The following is a 17,276-nucleotide window of genomic DNA, read 5'->3' as shown; positions in this document are numbered from 1 at the left end:
TTATGAAGAATTCTTTCCCCAATGGCTCAGGACTGGAGGTAGGCATTTGATGTGGAAATAGCCCTTGCTGGAAGAGCCCTTTGATGTTTGATTTTCACACGGCCAACTCCTAACCAGCCATGGGGGGCACAGGGTGCTGGCAGGGTTGGGCTCCAAAGGGTGCCCAGGAAGGACACAGAACAAAGGGGAGGTGCTGCCAGACCCTTATCCTGACTGCTTTGTCTCCCTGAGCAACAGGCAGGTGTTTCCAGGCTTCAAAGACAATAAAACCAGGGGGATTTCCATTCGTGAAAAGTGCCCTTGGCCTGATTCAGCTCCAGGACCTAAGGCAGGTGCCCAGCCTGAGCCAGAGTGATCCTTTCACCCAGGGCAAGAAAGACCTGGCATCTCCCATCAACCAAAGGGAGCAGACAGGATTGTAAGAAGCAGGGTTTGGCCTCAGCTGCAGAAATGCAATGGCAAAGGGCAGGAGAGGACACACTGATACCATCACCTGCTGGGCTCCCCAAAATGCCTGTGCTGAAGCACACCCACTGCAGAGAGATGGGGCCAGGAGGCCATACCATGAGGATGAGGTGCCTGTGCTTGGTGTGCGGGGAACACCACAGACCTGGGCAGCATCTGCAAGCAACAGCATCCCCACCCTTGCTGCAGGGACACAGGGGACAGTGAAGTGGATTCCCACTTTGGGACTGAGACATGAGTCATGAGGTGTCTCTGGTGGCAGGGAGCTGGGTCACACATTTGCTTCTTTCAGTCTGACACAGATCCCAGCTCCTTATTTAGTGGGTTTAGTATGCACCGACTTTGCCACCTGTAGTGCAGCAGCAAGTTTTGCTCCCCTTCCCCTCCCTCTCCTACTGTTTTCACTCATTTAATTCCTCAAAGCACTTCTAAGAGGCCGTTCATCTGGGAGGTATCACCCAAAACAAAGCTCTATTGTGTACACTTGGTCAAAGCGAGATAAGAGCTTCCCAGCGCCAGGGGAGTAAAGGTGCTTCTTCAGGTGCTGGCAGCTCTCACAGAGTGCAGTGTTTGGGTTGTGTCAGCCCACCAGCCAGGATTTGCATAGGCACAATATCCCTCTTCACTTTCTGGCACCCTGGAAACTGTTGTATTAAACCTCAGTTCAGTGTTTTGGCCTGGTAACCAGCATCACATGACTTACTTTGTTTCCCCCCTTTTTCTGCTCAGAGACAATATAGATTTTATGCTTTGTCAGCAGAAGGCAGGGCAGAGCTCACCCTTCAGAGCGTCCTGCTCCTGGGAGCTCTGGCAGCTGACGGCTGTGTCTGCTTTGCACAAAGAGCTCATGGCCAGCACATTCATGGCACCAGGAAACAAAAGGTTTTTCCCTGAGTTCTCTACTGACCTATGTGTTGTGAGAGACACTTGGCTGCCTTTTTACCCAAAAGCTTTGTCTTTAGTAAAATCTGAAGATGCAGCAAGTTTTGTCTGATCCTTCAGGAACAGATGAACTGCTGGACATCTGGAAATCCTGGACACAAGCACCAACTCAGCCTTAAGGCATATGCTAAGCAAGATCAGTGATCCCAGGGACATGGCTGAATTTGTGCCACACAGTCCCTCTGTCCATGGGCTGGGAAGCTTGTGCTATCCAAAACCTCTGGATTTGTTGCATGTTTTGAGGACATCTGTGCAGCATAGGCACTGGTGGGCTCAGGATTCCAGCAAATTCCAGGATTTCCAAAGATTGACCTGGTGTGCTGGGAAGCTGAACTTCATGCTGCAGTGGCTGATCTGCCAGCCTGTGCCCACCATGCACTGTGAGAGTGCAGTCAGGACTTAGTGAACATGGGAGATTTTGAGGTTTGATGGATAAAGTCTTGTCTAGTGGCTCAAAGTAGTGTGCTGGCTTGCAGGTATAAGGGAGGTGTTTTCCTGCATGTTTCTAGAGGATACCTAGGATTCCACAAGGCAAGCATGGCAGCAGAGACACAGAGTGAGTTCTCAGTACCCCTAAGTCTCACCTGTCCTCCAGGGAAATAATACTCTTCTCTTGAGAACCCAGAATTATTCAACCAAATTGTTTGGAAATCTTCAGCAGGGAAAGAACCTTTATGCAAATGACAGACAAAAAAAGGTCTTAATGAACCTGACCTGCAAGTTGCCTTTGCTCAAACCTTCCCTGCCCATCACCTTGGCTGGAAAAGGAAGGCATTGCATTCACATGCCAGATTTTAAATACTCACCCTACACCGCGCTGTTTGTTTTATTCCTCCACTCAGCATTCAGAGGTTCTTCATCTTATGCTTATTTACTGTAAAGCAGAGAAAGCCAGGGAAAATGATCTCCAAAGCAAATAGAGCCATGTTTCCATTTGGGAAAACTTAGAGGGAAAGTGCGTGTAGCTAAGCAACAATGCATGATGGTAAATGGGTCATTTTCCAAGGCGTGAACTGCATGTGGATAACTGCAAGGAAAACAACCCTGGCCAACACACTGCCGACACTTGAGTTCTTGGCCTAAGTGATTAAGAAGAAATGAGAGGACTTTTCAATACCTTTGAGAGCTCCCTGGTTTGTTATGGGAGTTTTTGTCCTGCTTTCCATCTCCACCCAAAGTCTGGGGTGGGAAGTCTCTGTTCCTGCAGCTGTGCAGAGCTCCAAGTATGGATGTGCTGCAGTGAGGTTCCCTGGACACAGAGAAATGAATAGGTCAGTTCCATTAAATCCCAGGGAAAGGGATGGGGGCAAAGGACTTGCATGTCAGGACTGCCATGAGAAACTTCCTTCTGTTTTGGGCCAGAGGGAAGGCAGCATTCCCTGGTGCATTAGGACTGAAGGTTGATCTCAGCCTCTGCTGGCATTGCCCAGGGGTGGCTTTGTTCACTTTCCCTCCCTCTGAAACCAGATGATCTCCACTGCAAGGAAAGGAAGGAGATTCTTACATATTGCAGACTTATGAGGGTACTGCTACCAGAATAATGCTGGCAGAGGGATGGTAAAATCAGTGTTTGGGAGGCCAGGAATGGGAGACTTTGCTGGAAAATAAATAGGTGATGGCACACTGGGTTGGGGGCATAATGTCCACATCACGTGGCTGCTGCATCATGGGGGCCATGCTTCACTCAGCCAAAGGTGAAGGGTTAGGAAACCCTTCAGCTGTGCATCCTAGGGTAGGGAAACAATTGTGTTAGGGGTTTTTTCATAATAATAACAAATCTACAGAGTTCAAGCTTTGCTTTGCGGAAGTAAAAATCCTCTGGGCTTTTCAGAATTGCTCTTACAGGAATGGTGCCACCTTCAACCCATGCTGGCAATCCAGCCTGAAGGTCACCAAGTGGGATGTCAGTAGAGCAGGGCTGTGACCTTGCTTTTCCTAGAGGTGATGCTGATTTCCTCTTCCTGCTGCTTGCATCACTGGCTGGGATCAAAACATACACTGCCATGCTTATTAAAAGGAGTTACTGCAGGAAGGTATTGGGATTATTTCTTTCCTCCATGAATAAAGTTCTACAGTACCTCTTAAAATCAGACCTGAGGAATTTACAGAGTGGTTATTGTACATTCCTCGGGGGAGGGAGGGAAATCTAAGAAAGTAGTTCCAGTGCATTAAAGCAATGAATAGAGGAAGTGAAAAATATTTTAAATTCCTATACAGTGTTACATTTTAAAAGTGTCCTGGCTTAAGACATTAAAATCAGGGAAGGAGCTTTTCTCTCTCTCTTTTATCCCCCCTCTAATTTCTCTGAATTTGTTACAAGTCTCCTTCCATTTTGCTCACCATTTCTAAGCAACAAAATAGAGAGAGGCCTGGAACGATGACAGAGATGCGAAGTGCACAAAGGGACCAGAGTGTGGTCCGATAATTCTGTAATTGGAGCTGCTCGAGGCAAAATTTTTTTCAAGCCAGTGTAAATGGGGATCGCTGAAACCCTTAACAATCGGTCTGTCAGGCTGCTTCTTTAATGGATTGCTCTGTTTAACTCTCTCTGTTTGTCACTGGCAAGATGACAAGAGAAATTAGTGTACTGGAAAATATAAGGTAACTGGCAGTTCCCCAGCCCGGCTCCACAGCCCCGCAGACCCCGGGGTGCTGCAGCGCTGGAGCCCGGCTCACCGGCTGCTCTCCTCCTCTGTGGAAGAGGAGGAGGAGGAGGGGAGCTTAAACCTCCTGCCCTTCCTAGGGGCAGGGAGACCTGCAAAACTACCCCGTGGCTCGGGGACTGACCTAGTGAAGAGCATGTGGAGAGCAGCGGTGCCCCCACGGCTGGCTGCACGCCAGGCCCGGGCTGGGGAGAGCACCGAAATGTCCTCCCAAGCCGCAAACCTTTCATCAGCTGCTTTGTCGCCGGCTTTTACACCGCGCATACTCTTTTGAAAGCGCTGCGGGTTAATGTCAGTTTTCTGGGAGCAGTCACCATTAGAGAAGATGCTTCCAGCGTGTGTGTGAGTGTGCGTGAGCACATGTGAGTGCGTGCAAGGGTGCTCTGCTTTGGAGATGCTCCGACACCTCCATTGTTTGCAGCCAGACCCTGAAACTTGGCAACAAAGATGCCCCGAGGCTAGAGATGTACCTTTCACTTTTCCCATGAAATTCCATTCTGGTTTGGCTGAGTTATAAAAAAAAAAAGTTTGAAAATCACCATTTCCCTTCTGCTGCCTGCATTCCTCAGGAAAACTTTGGCAGCCTGTCAAAACAATAACTGAACGTGAACTTTCTAAAGAGCTGGCCCGGTGCTGTCTGCCAAAGCAGCAATTCAGCACAGCTCAGTGCAGCGTGCCCTTTCCCTCACCCTCACCCCTGTGCCCACCCCCTCATCCATCCCTGGGCACTCTCCAGGTGCAGATGTGCCCACCCCAGACACCCATGTGCAGAGCACGGGGTTGGCATCCACTGTCCAGCTGCAAAAGCCACACACGCCTCCTCCTCTCCCCTTGCAGGAGAGCAGCTTTCTGCTTCCATCCCAGACCGTTACTCCTGAATTTTTTTGGGCAGAAGCCTCTGGAGCAGAGAGAAAAGACCAGTCCAAGCCTTGCTGAGGAATACCTTAGGTCCAGCTGCAACAACCTACATTGCAGACATTTATTTAAAATATCTTTTTCTTTATTTTTTTAAAATGTTATTTCCTATGTTAAAAGAATGTTGTTTACAATGCAAAGCCAAGTGCTTTTAAGTTAGGAAATGCCTAATGTATGATTCCTCACAAGCTCAGCTCTATGTGCATGCCTTGTGTTCCAACCTTTATGGACATGAGCCCCTATTTCAAACTCCTTCCTTACCCAGCAGACAGGGGAGGGAAAAGGGCACAAGCTGCTCTCCCTGATGTAAATAAGACACTTTCTAACACTGAAGTGTTTCATTTGAATGTTTTTTGCAGACCGCATATTATTCTTTAATACAGGTTTTTAATGCAATGTATAATTTTCAAACCAAAGCACCCGACTTCAGCACACTTGCCAGAGTTTTTCCTCACCACAGAAATGTGGCCGCATCTGGGGTGGAGTGAGGCAACTGTTCTGCAGCCTGTTAGGACATAAAATGACTATAAAGCAGAGAGAGGAAGCACAGTCCTTGTTAAAAACACCCATTACATTTCACATGAAGGTTCTGGAGGATGCAGAGGAGCAAACTGCTGCTGCTTCACTCCTGCAGGGATTAATACTCTTAATCTTGCAGCAAAAGCTTTGTGGTCTCTGTGGCTCTTTGGGGGCTCAGACTGTACAACTGAAGGGGAAGATGGTGCTTGCACTGTCGCCATGGTTCAGGAAGGCAGGATGAACCTCTGCCAATCCCAACACCTCTTCTCCTGCCAGCAAGCCCAGGGGTTGGTCTGCAGTGTGCTGAGCCACACTGAGACCCAGCAGCAGCATCTGAACCAAAACAGACAAACCCTCACACCTTCCCTCATCTCCTCGTCACCAGGAGCTGAGAAACAGGCAGGAAAATCCGTTAACCAAACCAATCTGCCATAACTGGTTGTTCTTGTGCTGTTCCTTGCAAGGTGTGGCTGCCCCCATGGAAAGCTGGCACATTCTCCAAAATTCCCAGTGTCTGAGCAGCAAAAGGCCAGTCATTTCATGGAGCATCTACTGATGGCCAGGGAGTTGTCCTTGCTGATGTCAACACAGTTTTGCCTTCTCCAAGCTGCCCTCCAGCAGGCCCTGAGCTCGTGCTAACAGTGCAGCTAATATCTGGATCTTGGGAGTGTCCAGGAGTCTCCTGCCTGCCCCAAACATCTCTCATCCTTTTCATGCATTTGGCTGGCAGCACTGTGGATCCAGCCCCCCTCCCTCTTGCAGCCCTCCAACTATAAAAGCCTGTTGTGGCCTACATTCAGCTGTCGGATATCACATTATCATGGCTCGGCAAAGAGGAAACCAAGCAGTTTGGCACAAATGGCTTTTCTGTGTTCAGTCTGCTCCAGTGCAGGTCTGCTCAGCTCCTCCTGAAGCACATGGAAGCGCTCAAAACTTCAATATTTAATCTTGCCTTGAAATGCAAATTGTCAGATCCAAGGAGAGGAAAGTGAGCAAATGCACAGCCATCAACACGGGATGTGGGGATGCTGGGAAGGCAGCAGGCACTGGGCTCACTTCTTGTCTTTCAGCCCCTTGTCAGTCAGTAGTGTGGGGCACCAGGTCTCCTCTTCCAGCACTCTGACCCCTGCTCAGGCACTGCCAAATCACCATTATTTTGTTTCAGTGTTTGATTGTAGCTTTTCCCATCTTGGGATGACATGTTGGGTTTGCATGGCCAGGTTTTAGCAGTGGGAGCACTCTCAGACCTTGAGCATCCCGAGCCCTCGGCGTGCTCCCGGTTTTGTCTCTGCTCTCCGATGCTCAGACCTTGTGCCTGTGGGAGAGGCACAGGCAGAGGGGGTTTAGCAGTGTGTAAGGCAGCAGATGTGCCTCCCTCTCCCCCCTGGGCACACCATGCTCATCCCTGGTGCAGGGCAGGCAGTGTGGTAGGAAAGGGAGCACCCCCTATGTGTGTTTTGGGAGCCAAGCAATCTTGGGTAAATTATAAGCACAGTTTTGAGAAATAAAAACACATTAATATTCTGTTCTCTCAAGGCATTATCCTACTGTTTACCATCACACACAATCCTCTGCCTTAAATTGCATCTTTGATTAAAGCAGCAATGAGAGAAACCAGTGCTAATAACAAAATGTATTCTGCTTTAAATCACTAAAGTGAAAACATCAATAAGCTGTAACCATCAGTGCCGCCATGAAAATGAAGGCAACCACCATGGGAAACAGCAAGGATGAAATCCACTTTGCCAGCATAAAAGCCAAGTAATTAGGTCTTATGTGGGTGGAACTTATAATGAGGTTCAGGAAGGGGGAAAATGAATTTCAACCTGAGTCTGCCTCCTTCCCCCTCTCTGCCACAGCTGCTAATCTAAGTTTGGGGGCTGCCATAGGGACCACAGCCCCAGTTTTTAGCTCTGCAGGGCCTGCAAAGCAGCATCCACTTCATGAATGACCCTTGTGGGATGCCCCACACCTTGCCAGTGGGCAGCTGATGGCTTGGGCACAAAGCACAAAGTTAAATTTTCACTGGGGGAGCCAGCTGTGCTTCCAAGGAGGGCATTTCCCTTTGAAGAAGCTGCAGCTGATACATGGTATCAGCTCAATAATTTAATTTAAAAATTAGAAAAAGGAATCATATCTGGTTATCGTGGATTAATCAGAGTTTGTGGATGGGTTTGTAAAATTAATTTATGTACAGTGAGTGACTTGAATCAAAGCCCTGTGCTCTTCTGCAGCCATCCATCCCTCAAGGAGCTCTGTTCCTGGAGCAGGCTGCTCTAAATTGCTTGCTGTGGAAGCTGTGATACATCAGCAAACTTCAGATCTTCCCTCACACTCTTCCATCGGGTACAGCCTTTCAGTTATTCAATGTCGCAGTCACCCTAAGGTTCAGCCAAGCCAGGAGGGTGTTTTCAGGAGCTAATGCCAGAGCAGGACAAATTATTCGTCACTTGCTCTTCTATGCTTTGAAGTGCAAATAAAGCAGACAACTTCAGTGCTGGGTTTTCCAACCTTCCCTGAGATTTCCTCAGCAGATCAAGGTGTTGTCCATCCTTATGCCTCTGACACTGGTCGGGAGTCTCGGGAAAGGACTTTTCCTTAATTTCTCAGCAGCAGCCTTTCTCTAAGGATGCTTCGCCGCGCCAAAAGCGAGGCTGAGTGCCGAGCTGGCTGCGCTCCTGCCTCCCGCCGGTGCCTGCGGGCTGTGGCTGCCCATCGGGATGCGGCTGCCAGGCAGGCTGAGCTTCCATTTCGGCCGTGTTTGCCGCTCAGACTTATCCCATACCTGGTGACAGACAGACACCCAGTTTGGTGCCTTTTCCTGTGGATTTTGGTTTTGGGTTTTTTTGGTTTGGCTTTTTTTTTTTTTTTTTTTTTTTTTCCCCCCGCTGGTTATGTCACTCGAAAGCGCGTCGGGTTTTGCTCGCGGGTCACACCGGTTAGTTACGGTGCCCTCGGAGATGGACAGGTTATTACGTACATTACGTGGCTCACACAGCAGGGCCCTGCAGAGGAGGGAGGGGAGCCAGTGTTTGGTCAGTGTTTGTGGCCAGTGCAGCGGCTGAGGGCTCAGCCAGGACAGGCTCCCGCCGGGGATGTGGCCAGCGGCTCTACCTGCACAGGGTTCCCTGTGCGAAAGCCTCCCTCATCCCCACACGGCGGCCGGCCCGGGCTGCAGGGTGTCAGGTAGCCCCGGCGCTGCGGCGCACCGGCTCGGGGCGGGGGCAGCCCCGCCGGCGGTGTGAGCAGGAGGAGTTTCCCCAGTGCCAGCGCTGGGGCCGGCGGTATCGGGGAGCTGCGGAGCCGGGTGCGGAGCCGGTCACCCCGCGCCCCCCGAACCCCGCTCTCGCCTCAGCGCTCGCCTTCCTTTGTCCCGCTTAGTAACCGGCGCTCGCGGCCAATCGCCATCGAGCCGGCCGGCCCGGCCGCTCGCTGATTGGCAGGGCCGCCCGCAGCCCTCTGCCAATCCCGGCGCTCGCTGCTCCCTCAGACAAAGGCAGCAGCTCTGGCAACTGCGCTCCGCTCCCCCCGCCCCCCGCGCGTGCTCCGCGGCAGCGGCCCCTTGGCGGCCGGCCAGCCAGGGGACATACCACCGCCACTGCGCGCCTCAGCACGGGGGGGACACTGTGAAAAAGCGTCGAGAAAAGTGACGAAAGCGAGCCGGATAAAAGCCAGAAAAGGGGGGAAGCAGACTTTTGTTCTATGCTAAGCTTTCTATTTGGGTCTGCCTCGTCAGTGCCAAGAGGCACGTTTCCCCTTTATGTGTTTTTTTTAATCCACCCCTCTCTCCGCCTCGTGGAAGCGCCCGCACACACACACCCCCGTTCACCTCCAAGGGGTTAAAGAGCCGGCGCGAAGCCCCGCCCCCCTGGCGCCGGGGGGGCGTGGCCCGGTCCCCGGCAAGAGGCGGGTGGCGGCGGCCGGGCCCCTCAGAGCCGCTTAAAATGTCACCGAGCGCGGCCGCCCCGAGCCCGGCCCCGCCGCCCGCCGCCACCGCCGCCCGCCGCCCCGCGCCGCCAGCAGGGCACGGCGGGCCCCGCCGCGGGCCGCCCGCCCGCCGCTGAGCCCCGCGCAGCCAGCCCCGCCGGCGCGCTCCGCTCCGCACCGCGGGCACAGCGCCGCCCGCCCCGCTCGGGCTCCGCGCCCGCCCGTATTGTTGCCCGCCGCCGCTGCCTCCTTTCTCGTCCTCCGCCGGCGGAAAGAATTCATCCAGAGACTGAAATCGCCCCTTTTTATCCGCTCTTCCCACCACCCCCCTGTGGGGAGCTTGTTTGGCTGGTGTTTTAAAAATACCCCGAAAACGGCGATTTTTAGAAAGAATTCAGGAAAGTGGCTTTCCTGTGGAAAGGTGTCTTTTTTTAACAAAAAGAAGCACTCTCTATATATATATTATTATATATATTGCTACCTACCTTTAGTTCCTGTAGGGCAGCTGCTGAGGTGACTTGCGTGGAGGCTTTTTTTTTTTAAGTTGAATTTTGCGATTTTAAATTTTTTTTTTAGAAGTGTTATTTTACAGCGAGGTGAATTCTTGTCGGCTTTTTTTTTTCCTTTTTTTTTTTTTTTTTTTTTAATCCCTCCCATTTTTTTCCCACCTCTCGATTAAAAGCCGAGCTATTCAACCTCTTATTTCTAACCCTGCCGGGACTTGGCTGTCGCGATGTACAACACGTTGTGGGATATGGACCGCGATGACACGGACTGGAGGGAAGTGATGATGCCCTATTCCACTGAGCTGATATTTTACATTGAAATGGACCCTCCAGGTAGGGAGCCGGAGCCTGCGAGCTGGCCCCGCACCCCTGGCAGCGGGTCGGGGGCTGCCGTCCATCCCTGCCCTCCCTCCTCCTGCTCACTTTTCCCTTTTAAAATAAAAGGAGAGGGGGAGGGGGATGGTGAAAATTAATATCTGTAGTTAAAGTTTGTGTAAACTTCCCAGGGACTTGAGCTCGCTGTCTCCTGGGCAAAAGTATTTTAATACTGGGGTTTTTTTTCGTGGGGGAGGTGGGAGGAGAAGAGCAATTTATGGTGCCTTTGGGGAGGTGGAAGGAGGCAGGAGGAGGGGAGCTGCTCGCAACCCCTCTCCCGTGTCTCCTTTTTTGAAAACCTTTATTGAAAAGCGTATATTTCGGCTGTATTCGCTCCTAGAGGAGCGCTTTTATTATCCTCTTCACCTGTGTGCCTTTATGTGCCTGTAACACTTTGATGGTGGTGATTTACCCACCTCCATTCAGTTCCAGTTTAATCGCTTTTACAGTCTCCAAGACCCTTTTCTCGGCAGCTCTCTTCCAGCAGTGACAGATGAGGTGTGTGCTGTCGCTGGGTTTTGGCGATGGGGGGATAATACTTGGGAACGGGCTGGAATCCACCCCTGGAGGCACAGTTACTTTGATAGCACTTAATAACCTTGTTCAAAAGGATTTGATTCACTTTTTCTTCCCTCCCCCCTCCATGGATTGCTAGTGCTGAGAATAGGGAAATGCATTATCCCTTGCTTGCCTGAAGTTTTTAGATGGGGCAGAAAGTTTCTTTTGTGTCTGAAGAGGGAGGGGAAGGCTTGTGAGGAGGAGAGGTTGAGTCTTTCTGTGGTAAATGAATTAAAGTAAGCATAAATGGGTACTGGTGAAACTGTATCTATACCTGTGAGAGTCAAACAGGCTGAAGCAGTGAGGTAATTGAAGGGCCTTTATCTTCTCAGGTCTCTGATCTGCACAGCCAGAAGGTACAGTAAAATAGCCACCAAAAGTCTTAACCTGCAGAGAAATTGATAGCAAATAAGTAATTCCAAGTGCTGTCCTTTATGGGGCACGTACTTTCAGAGTGTGCTTTTCAACCTGTGCCTGAATCGTGGCATGTATCTGCAAGTGTGGTTTATTCTCTTTGTTTCAGCACAGTGAGCTGTATTTTTCTCTCTGGAGGTATGTGGTACTTTAATTAAAACAGGAGGAGGTGATCATCCTCAGATTTTTGGATCTCAAGGACCTGTACTTGCTTCTTTTGGTAATTCTGGCACTTTAAAAATTGGACAGATCTCTCATACACACAGCACTGGCCACTACTGATTGAATTCTTGCATAGCTGACACTACCTATTTTTAGATGTTACTCCTGAAAACCTGAAGTTCAGTCAAATCACTTTGCTTCTGTGAATTTCAAAGGATATCTTTCTTGTAAATGCTTTTGATTTTTAACTATTCACGAGGTAAGTATTTGTGTGTGCTTGTATCAAATGAACAAAAACTCAAGTCCCATTGTAGGTGACTTAAAGCAATTAGTGTGGAGCTTTTATTTAAAAAAAAATAATAAAGCCCCTTGAATGGCTTAGTACAAGGAGGCTGCTGAAAGGGGCTGGGCAAAATGAACTGGCTAGAAAACAACTTTCCAGTGTTTCTGCAAGAATTTGGCCATGTGAAATTCTCACAGAGCCTTTCAAAGTTTACATTAAGAAGCAGCTCTTCTATCATTAATAATGCCAATGCTTCCATCACTGGAGCCCTCTTGTCAGGGATCAAGGATCTGCACAGTCCAAACACCCGTTAGCAGAAGGACTTCATGTTACAGGCTGATCCCTGAAGTGTTCAGTAACTTTATCTTTCATATTTTTAAACTAGACGAGGCAGAGCTGGAAATGATGCATGGGATAATCCCCATGTGTTTGTCCTGATTTCGTGGAATTGCAACTTTTAAATTGCAGGGGGAGGGAGGGAGAGTGTGGCAGAGGAGGGTTCTGCTTTCCCCCTCTCCAGAGGCAGGGTGGGAAGGCGTTTTCTGCCCTGGGATGATAGGTCATCCCTAAGGGGAGTGTGGAGGAATTTATTTGGAAGCCTTAAACTCTCGGCGTGCCTTGGGATAAAGTCACCGTCTTTGCACCCGGTAACAACCAGAGCTCCACTTGGCCCGCTTCCAACAAAAATTTGTGAAGGTTTTTCGGCGCAGCGTTCCCGGCGCGGTGGCCGGAGCTCCTGGGAGGATGAGAGGTGGCACGGGGCGCGGGGCACCCCCAGAGTAGCGGTGTGCAGACCCCGGGAGCGGCGGTGTGCAGTATCCCAAGCAGGGTTTTGCGACATCCCCAGAGCAGGGGTGTGCAGCCCCGCTGCCTCGGCAGCCCCCCAGAGCGGCGGTGTACAGCACCCTCAGAGCAGGGGTGTGCAGCACCCTCAGAGCAGGGGTGTGCAGCACCCTCAGAGCAGTGGTGTGCAGCACCCTCAGAGCAGGGGTGTACAGCATCCCGAGCAGTGATGTGCAGCACCCTCAGAGCAGGGGTGTACAGCATCCCGAGCAGTGATGTGCAGCACCCTCAGAGCAGGGGTGTACAGCATCCCGAGCAGTGGTGTGCAGCACCCTCAGAGCAGGGGTGTACAGCATCCCGAGCTGGGGTGTGCAGCCCCGCTGCCTCGGCAGCCCCCCGGGAGCGGCGGTGTTCGGCCCCGCTGCCTCGGCAGCCGGAGCGCTCCTTTGTTCGCACAACTTGAGCCGAGACATCCCCGCTTGTGTTCTGTGCCGCAGCAGCACCGGGCACTGGCGGATCCCGGGAGCAGAGTGTCTGTGCTCACGCATGACTGCCCCTGATTACATTTTACTGCGTCTAAACTTGAGGCAGAAGACAAAAGCAAGGTGAGCATAATGTGCGGTGTCACCCGTAACCTCCGAGCCGAGGGTGGGGATACTGTTTCTCGTTAAAGGTCGGTAGACCTTTAATTTATCTTGGCAGGCCGTCTTAATACCCACCTTAGCCTTGCCCAATAATAATGCAGAAATAAAATCTGGTGATGGCAGGCAGCCTGCAGTGCAGCCGGAGCTTCTGTCAGGCCTCAGTGCACCTGCACCAGCTTATCAGTGTGCTTGTGTTTGCTGTTTGGGCTGTAGGTGTAAATAGATGTTCAGAGCAGTCCTGGAGCCTCTCTGCTACAAGGTTTGCTCTAAAGTTCAGAAATAAAAGTAATAATACCCCTGTCTCACTTTTTTCTCAACACGAGGAGAGGCTGTCCAGTAACAAGGAACTGCAAGCTTTCTGCTAGGCTTTAATCCATCTTAAACGTAGGAGTTGGGATGGTTTTCCCAAACAGAGAGGTGGAACTAGGGATGCAGCTCTGCCAGCCTCACAAAGCAGAATTTAGAGCAGTACAACCAACACAGGCACCACAGTGGTGACAGCCAGAAGGGTGACTCCTGTTACCTCATGCTTTTTCCTCCTGCTTACACTTAATTTTGCATTTATACATGCATCACTGGCATAAGGGAGGATCTCTTTATGGCACATAATACTACATGCAACCAGAAACTTTCAGTATCTAAATACACAAATGGGCCCATCACTTGCATATAGCTAACATAACAGCTTCTCACCTTTCTAATATGGATTAAGTTAGAGTTTTGTGGCTGTAGTAGCATCATGTGCTGGCTCTGGCATTAGGAAACTGTCAGGGGTTCACTCATATGTTTGTTGTTGCTGTGGGTCTTGCTATGTGAAAAGACAAGAAAATAGGTTCTGGCTTGAATTTAGTTTACTTGACAACATGGTTCAGGTCTGCAAAATGTTGTTACTGCCAGAAGTTTTAGAACAGAGGATTTCGAATTGACTGCAAAAGTTACCAGAGTATCTAAAGCACAACTACCTATGCATTGCCTCACTTCTACTTAGAAGGGCTAAGTAAAGTCTTTCCCTCTGTAGATCTGGGATGCATTATCAGTTGTGTTGGTGATAAAATGTGTAATCACTGAATACATTTTGTCACAGTTGGATGAAAATCAGTAAGAGTGGTCCGCTGGGATTTCTAATACAGATGTCAGCAAAGATATTTGGCTCAACTACAAATTAGAGGTTAGTTTCCTTTGTGTGGGTTATGAAGAAAACCACAAGTTTAAGGCAGGCTTCCTAACGCAGAATGGGCTCTGATTATGAACAGATAGTACAATAACTCTTTGACCTAAAGCTATATGGAAGCTACCTGTTTGAACCCTGAATTATGACTAACTACATTTATAATTTGATCCAGCTGTCTTTTTCAAGAACAGCACTTTGCCTTGCCTCATGTGCTGTAACAATGCTGTTGCTACAAAATCTTTCGATATTTAAACAGGGGGAGCAATAATTTGTGGGCTACTTAGTTTAGGCAGCACTGCCAGTGTATGAGTAAGATAAGTATGCCAAGTATTCAAGGGAAAGGCTGTATTTATTCATTATAGTTTCTATTCTCATATATAATTTGACAACCCTTATTTTAGGGGAGCGATACTGTAATTGTAATTCGGAAAACACTGGGTTCTGAGCTCCAGGGCAGTGTTTACTGGGATTCCAGGTGTGGTGTATCATTCTCAGTGTTACAGTGGAAGCTGAATGTGGCTTCTCAAAGTGGGTTTGTGGTACACAGTAGCCAGATGTAGGTGAACACTTCCTGTCTATGCCTGACTAGTTTTCCAGTGGGAGAAAGATGCAAATTTGAATAGCACTGTCAGTGTTGTCCTTCAGCTTATCTGGCTCCAGAAGCTTATCAAAGAAAAGTTCTGTTCTTGCACATCTTAAAAAAAATAGTCCTCCTAGTGCACATATTCAAAACAACAGCACTGTAGCTTCAACTGTCTTTTTTTGCAAATTAAAGTCTTGCAGGAAATTGTATTTCAAAAAAAGTAGATGTTTGGGATTGAGAGTTTCCCTGTTACATAAGGGAAGTTTGTGCAGGCTGATTTGGGGTACAGCAGGGAGTAAATAAGGCCCAGTCACTGTATTGTGCATATCTGGGAAAATTGTTTGGATTGGAGTCTCAGCTTCTATGAGGGCAGTGGTGTGAAATGCTTCTATTCTTTTATTGTTTCACCTGGAGTTCTCTACTGTCTTTTTTATTTAATGACTTCTGTAACCATTCTTTTATTTCTGATTGCATTTTTAGGCTTGCTTTTGCATTCCTTGCATTTCATTTTCTTTATGATGGCTCTAACTGTTAAAGAATATCACTCATCAGCTTTCAATTAAATACATGACCACAAAAAATAGCATCATTAATAGAAAGTGAAATGCTGTTTTGCTTGAGATGAGAGAGCCTGCCTTAAAAGGCTGACATTTGTGTTTATTACTAAGTTTTCAGTTTATGTAGAAATAGCTGGGGAGGCAGAACTTGCTAAAAGGAGATTTTCAGCTCTGTGTTCTTAAAGCTATAGGTTTATGCAAGCTAAAAGACAAGGGAACATTCTGAGAATAAACTAAGCTCTTCAACATGTGTTTTTGCAGCAAATGTTATTTCTGCAATTGTTGTTACAAACAGTTTTGTGTATTGCATGATTCCTGTACCTGACAGGAGTTAATCACGGTGTTCCTTCTGTCTCGCATGTTTAAAAGGAGAAGACTCTTCCTGGAGTTTTCTGTGGGGCTGTTGCTTTCCCAAGCAGCAGAGCTGTCTGCTGTCTTTGCCATTGCCTGCATGATTATCTTATTCCAGACTGAAGCTGTTTGTGCTTATCTTTGCTCTACAGCTTGGGAAAACAGAGGCAGAGCTGGTCATACACATCTGCACCCAGGACTGAACGCAGTTGGGTGCCTTACATCACCTCATGTTGGTTGTTTAGTGAGTCACTTTTTGGGCAGAGAGCTAGAGAAGAATAAAGAATACTTTTATCAGCATGCCCTGTGTGTTTTAAAGCTTAGGCTTTATTATTGTCAGAAAGACTGTTAACTGTGTTGAAACAGTTTGCTGTAAAACTTCAGTCCCATTAACGCAATAGGTATGTTCTGGCTGGATTTTTTGGAAAACTCATTTTTGTAAAGTAGGTTGCTGAGTAATGCTTAAGGAACAATCTCTGCTCATGTACTAAGTGCCCCTATGGAAATGAGTCAGATTGTCTTTTTTTCTTCTGCTTTTTATCTCATTTCTTCTGACAGGTTAAAGTCTGCACAATAGCTAAGTAAGCAAGAATTCATTTCTCCACATAATATAAACTACAGCAATGAGCTGGTGCTGGGTCCCCAAACAGTGTGAGGGGATGTAACTTCTTTAGAAGATATTTTCATTGTCCTTCATGTTTGCTGTGTCCTCCACTCAACAGACAAAGATTCTGCAATGTTCCAGTGAATATATTCCAGTATCTTAAGTTTTTGTAGTTCTGAAGAAAAGTGTCTGTACACAGGGAGCTTTACAAGGATTCATACAGTACAAAAAAAAAAAAAAAAAGGCAAAAGTGCAGGTGGTGCCTCTTGTAGCCCTTTCCAAAAAGGACTCCAGCTACCCTGCTGAACACCAACCAGCTGCCTGGTGAATCCTGATGCTGAAGCACAATGGGCTCTGAAGCTTTCCTGTGGCTGAACAGGATCCAGGATCTTCCCTGGCTTTGAGTGCAGCAGCACACTCAAGATGGATGCCTTCCATCCAGAGCACTTTGAAAAAGGAGATGAAATACTTCAGCTGCTTCAGGCTGTGACTGCTTCCAGCATTCACCCAGACTCTTCCAGTTTTTGTGATTTTAGTGGTAGTTCATAGGAATGTTACTTCTAAAAGCAGATATTCCTGAAGATGACAAATAGTTACCTAGAAATGGCTTCAAAAGCATCACATTTCTCTGCATAAAAATTTGTGAGTTTGGAAGAATTATAAAAATACCAATCCACTCCTTAATATTGTTTGTTCCTTTGCTACAGAACTTAACTTTTTGTTTGTTCAGTGTCACTTTGTGACTCTTGTACTTCAGTCAGTTTTCTCCTTCCAAACATAATACTTTCCCTTTATTAATACTGCTTACTCTCTGTTAGTTTCTTCCTCTAACCCTTGAAAGAAGAATACTGGAG

General features: G+C 48.4%; 1 protein-coding gene across 2 annotated transcripts in view; it reads left to right on the top strand.

Moving 5' to 3' along the window:
• PIK3R3 (phosphoinositide-3-kinase regulatory subunit 3) overlaps positions 1 to 17,276 on the top strand; it is a 77,847-nt gene that overhangs the window by 35,366 nt on the left and 25,205 nt on the right. The window contains exon 1 of one of the 2 annotated variants that reach the window (XM_059477760.1): positions 10,106 to 10,270. The exons of the other annotated variant lie outside the window; for it this stretch is intronic. Coding sequence (XP_059333743.1) covers positions 10,165 to 10,270 — 106 coding nt within the window. The 5' untranslated portion in view covers positions 10,106 to 10,164. Of the gene's footprint in view, positions 1 to 10,105; positions 10,271 to 17,276 lie in introns of those variants that run through there. 2 annotated transcript variants of the gene reach the window in all.

The sequence above is a fragment of the Ammospiza nelsoni genome, chromosome 9 (assembly GCF_027579445.1).
Source record: "Ammospiza nelsoni isolate bAmmNel1 chromosome 9, bAmmNel1.pri, whole genome shotgun sequence".
Classification (NCBI taxonomy): Eukaryota; Metazoa; Chordata; class Aves; order Passeriformes; family Passerellidae; genus Ammospiza; species Ammospiza nelsoni.
Note: the sequence above shows the minus strand (reverse complement) of the source record. Positions and strands in the feature narration are given on the sequence as shown.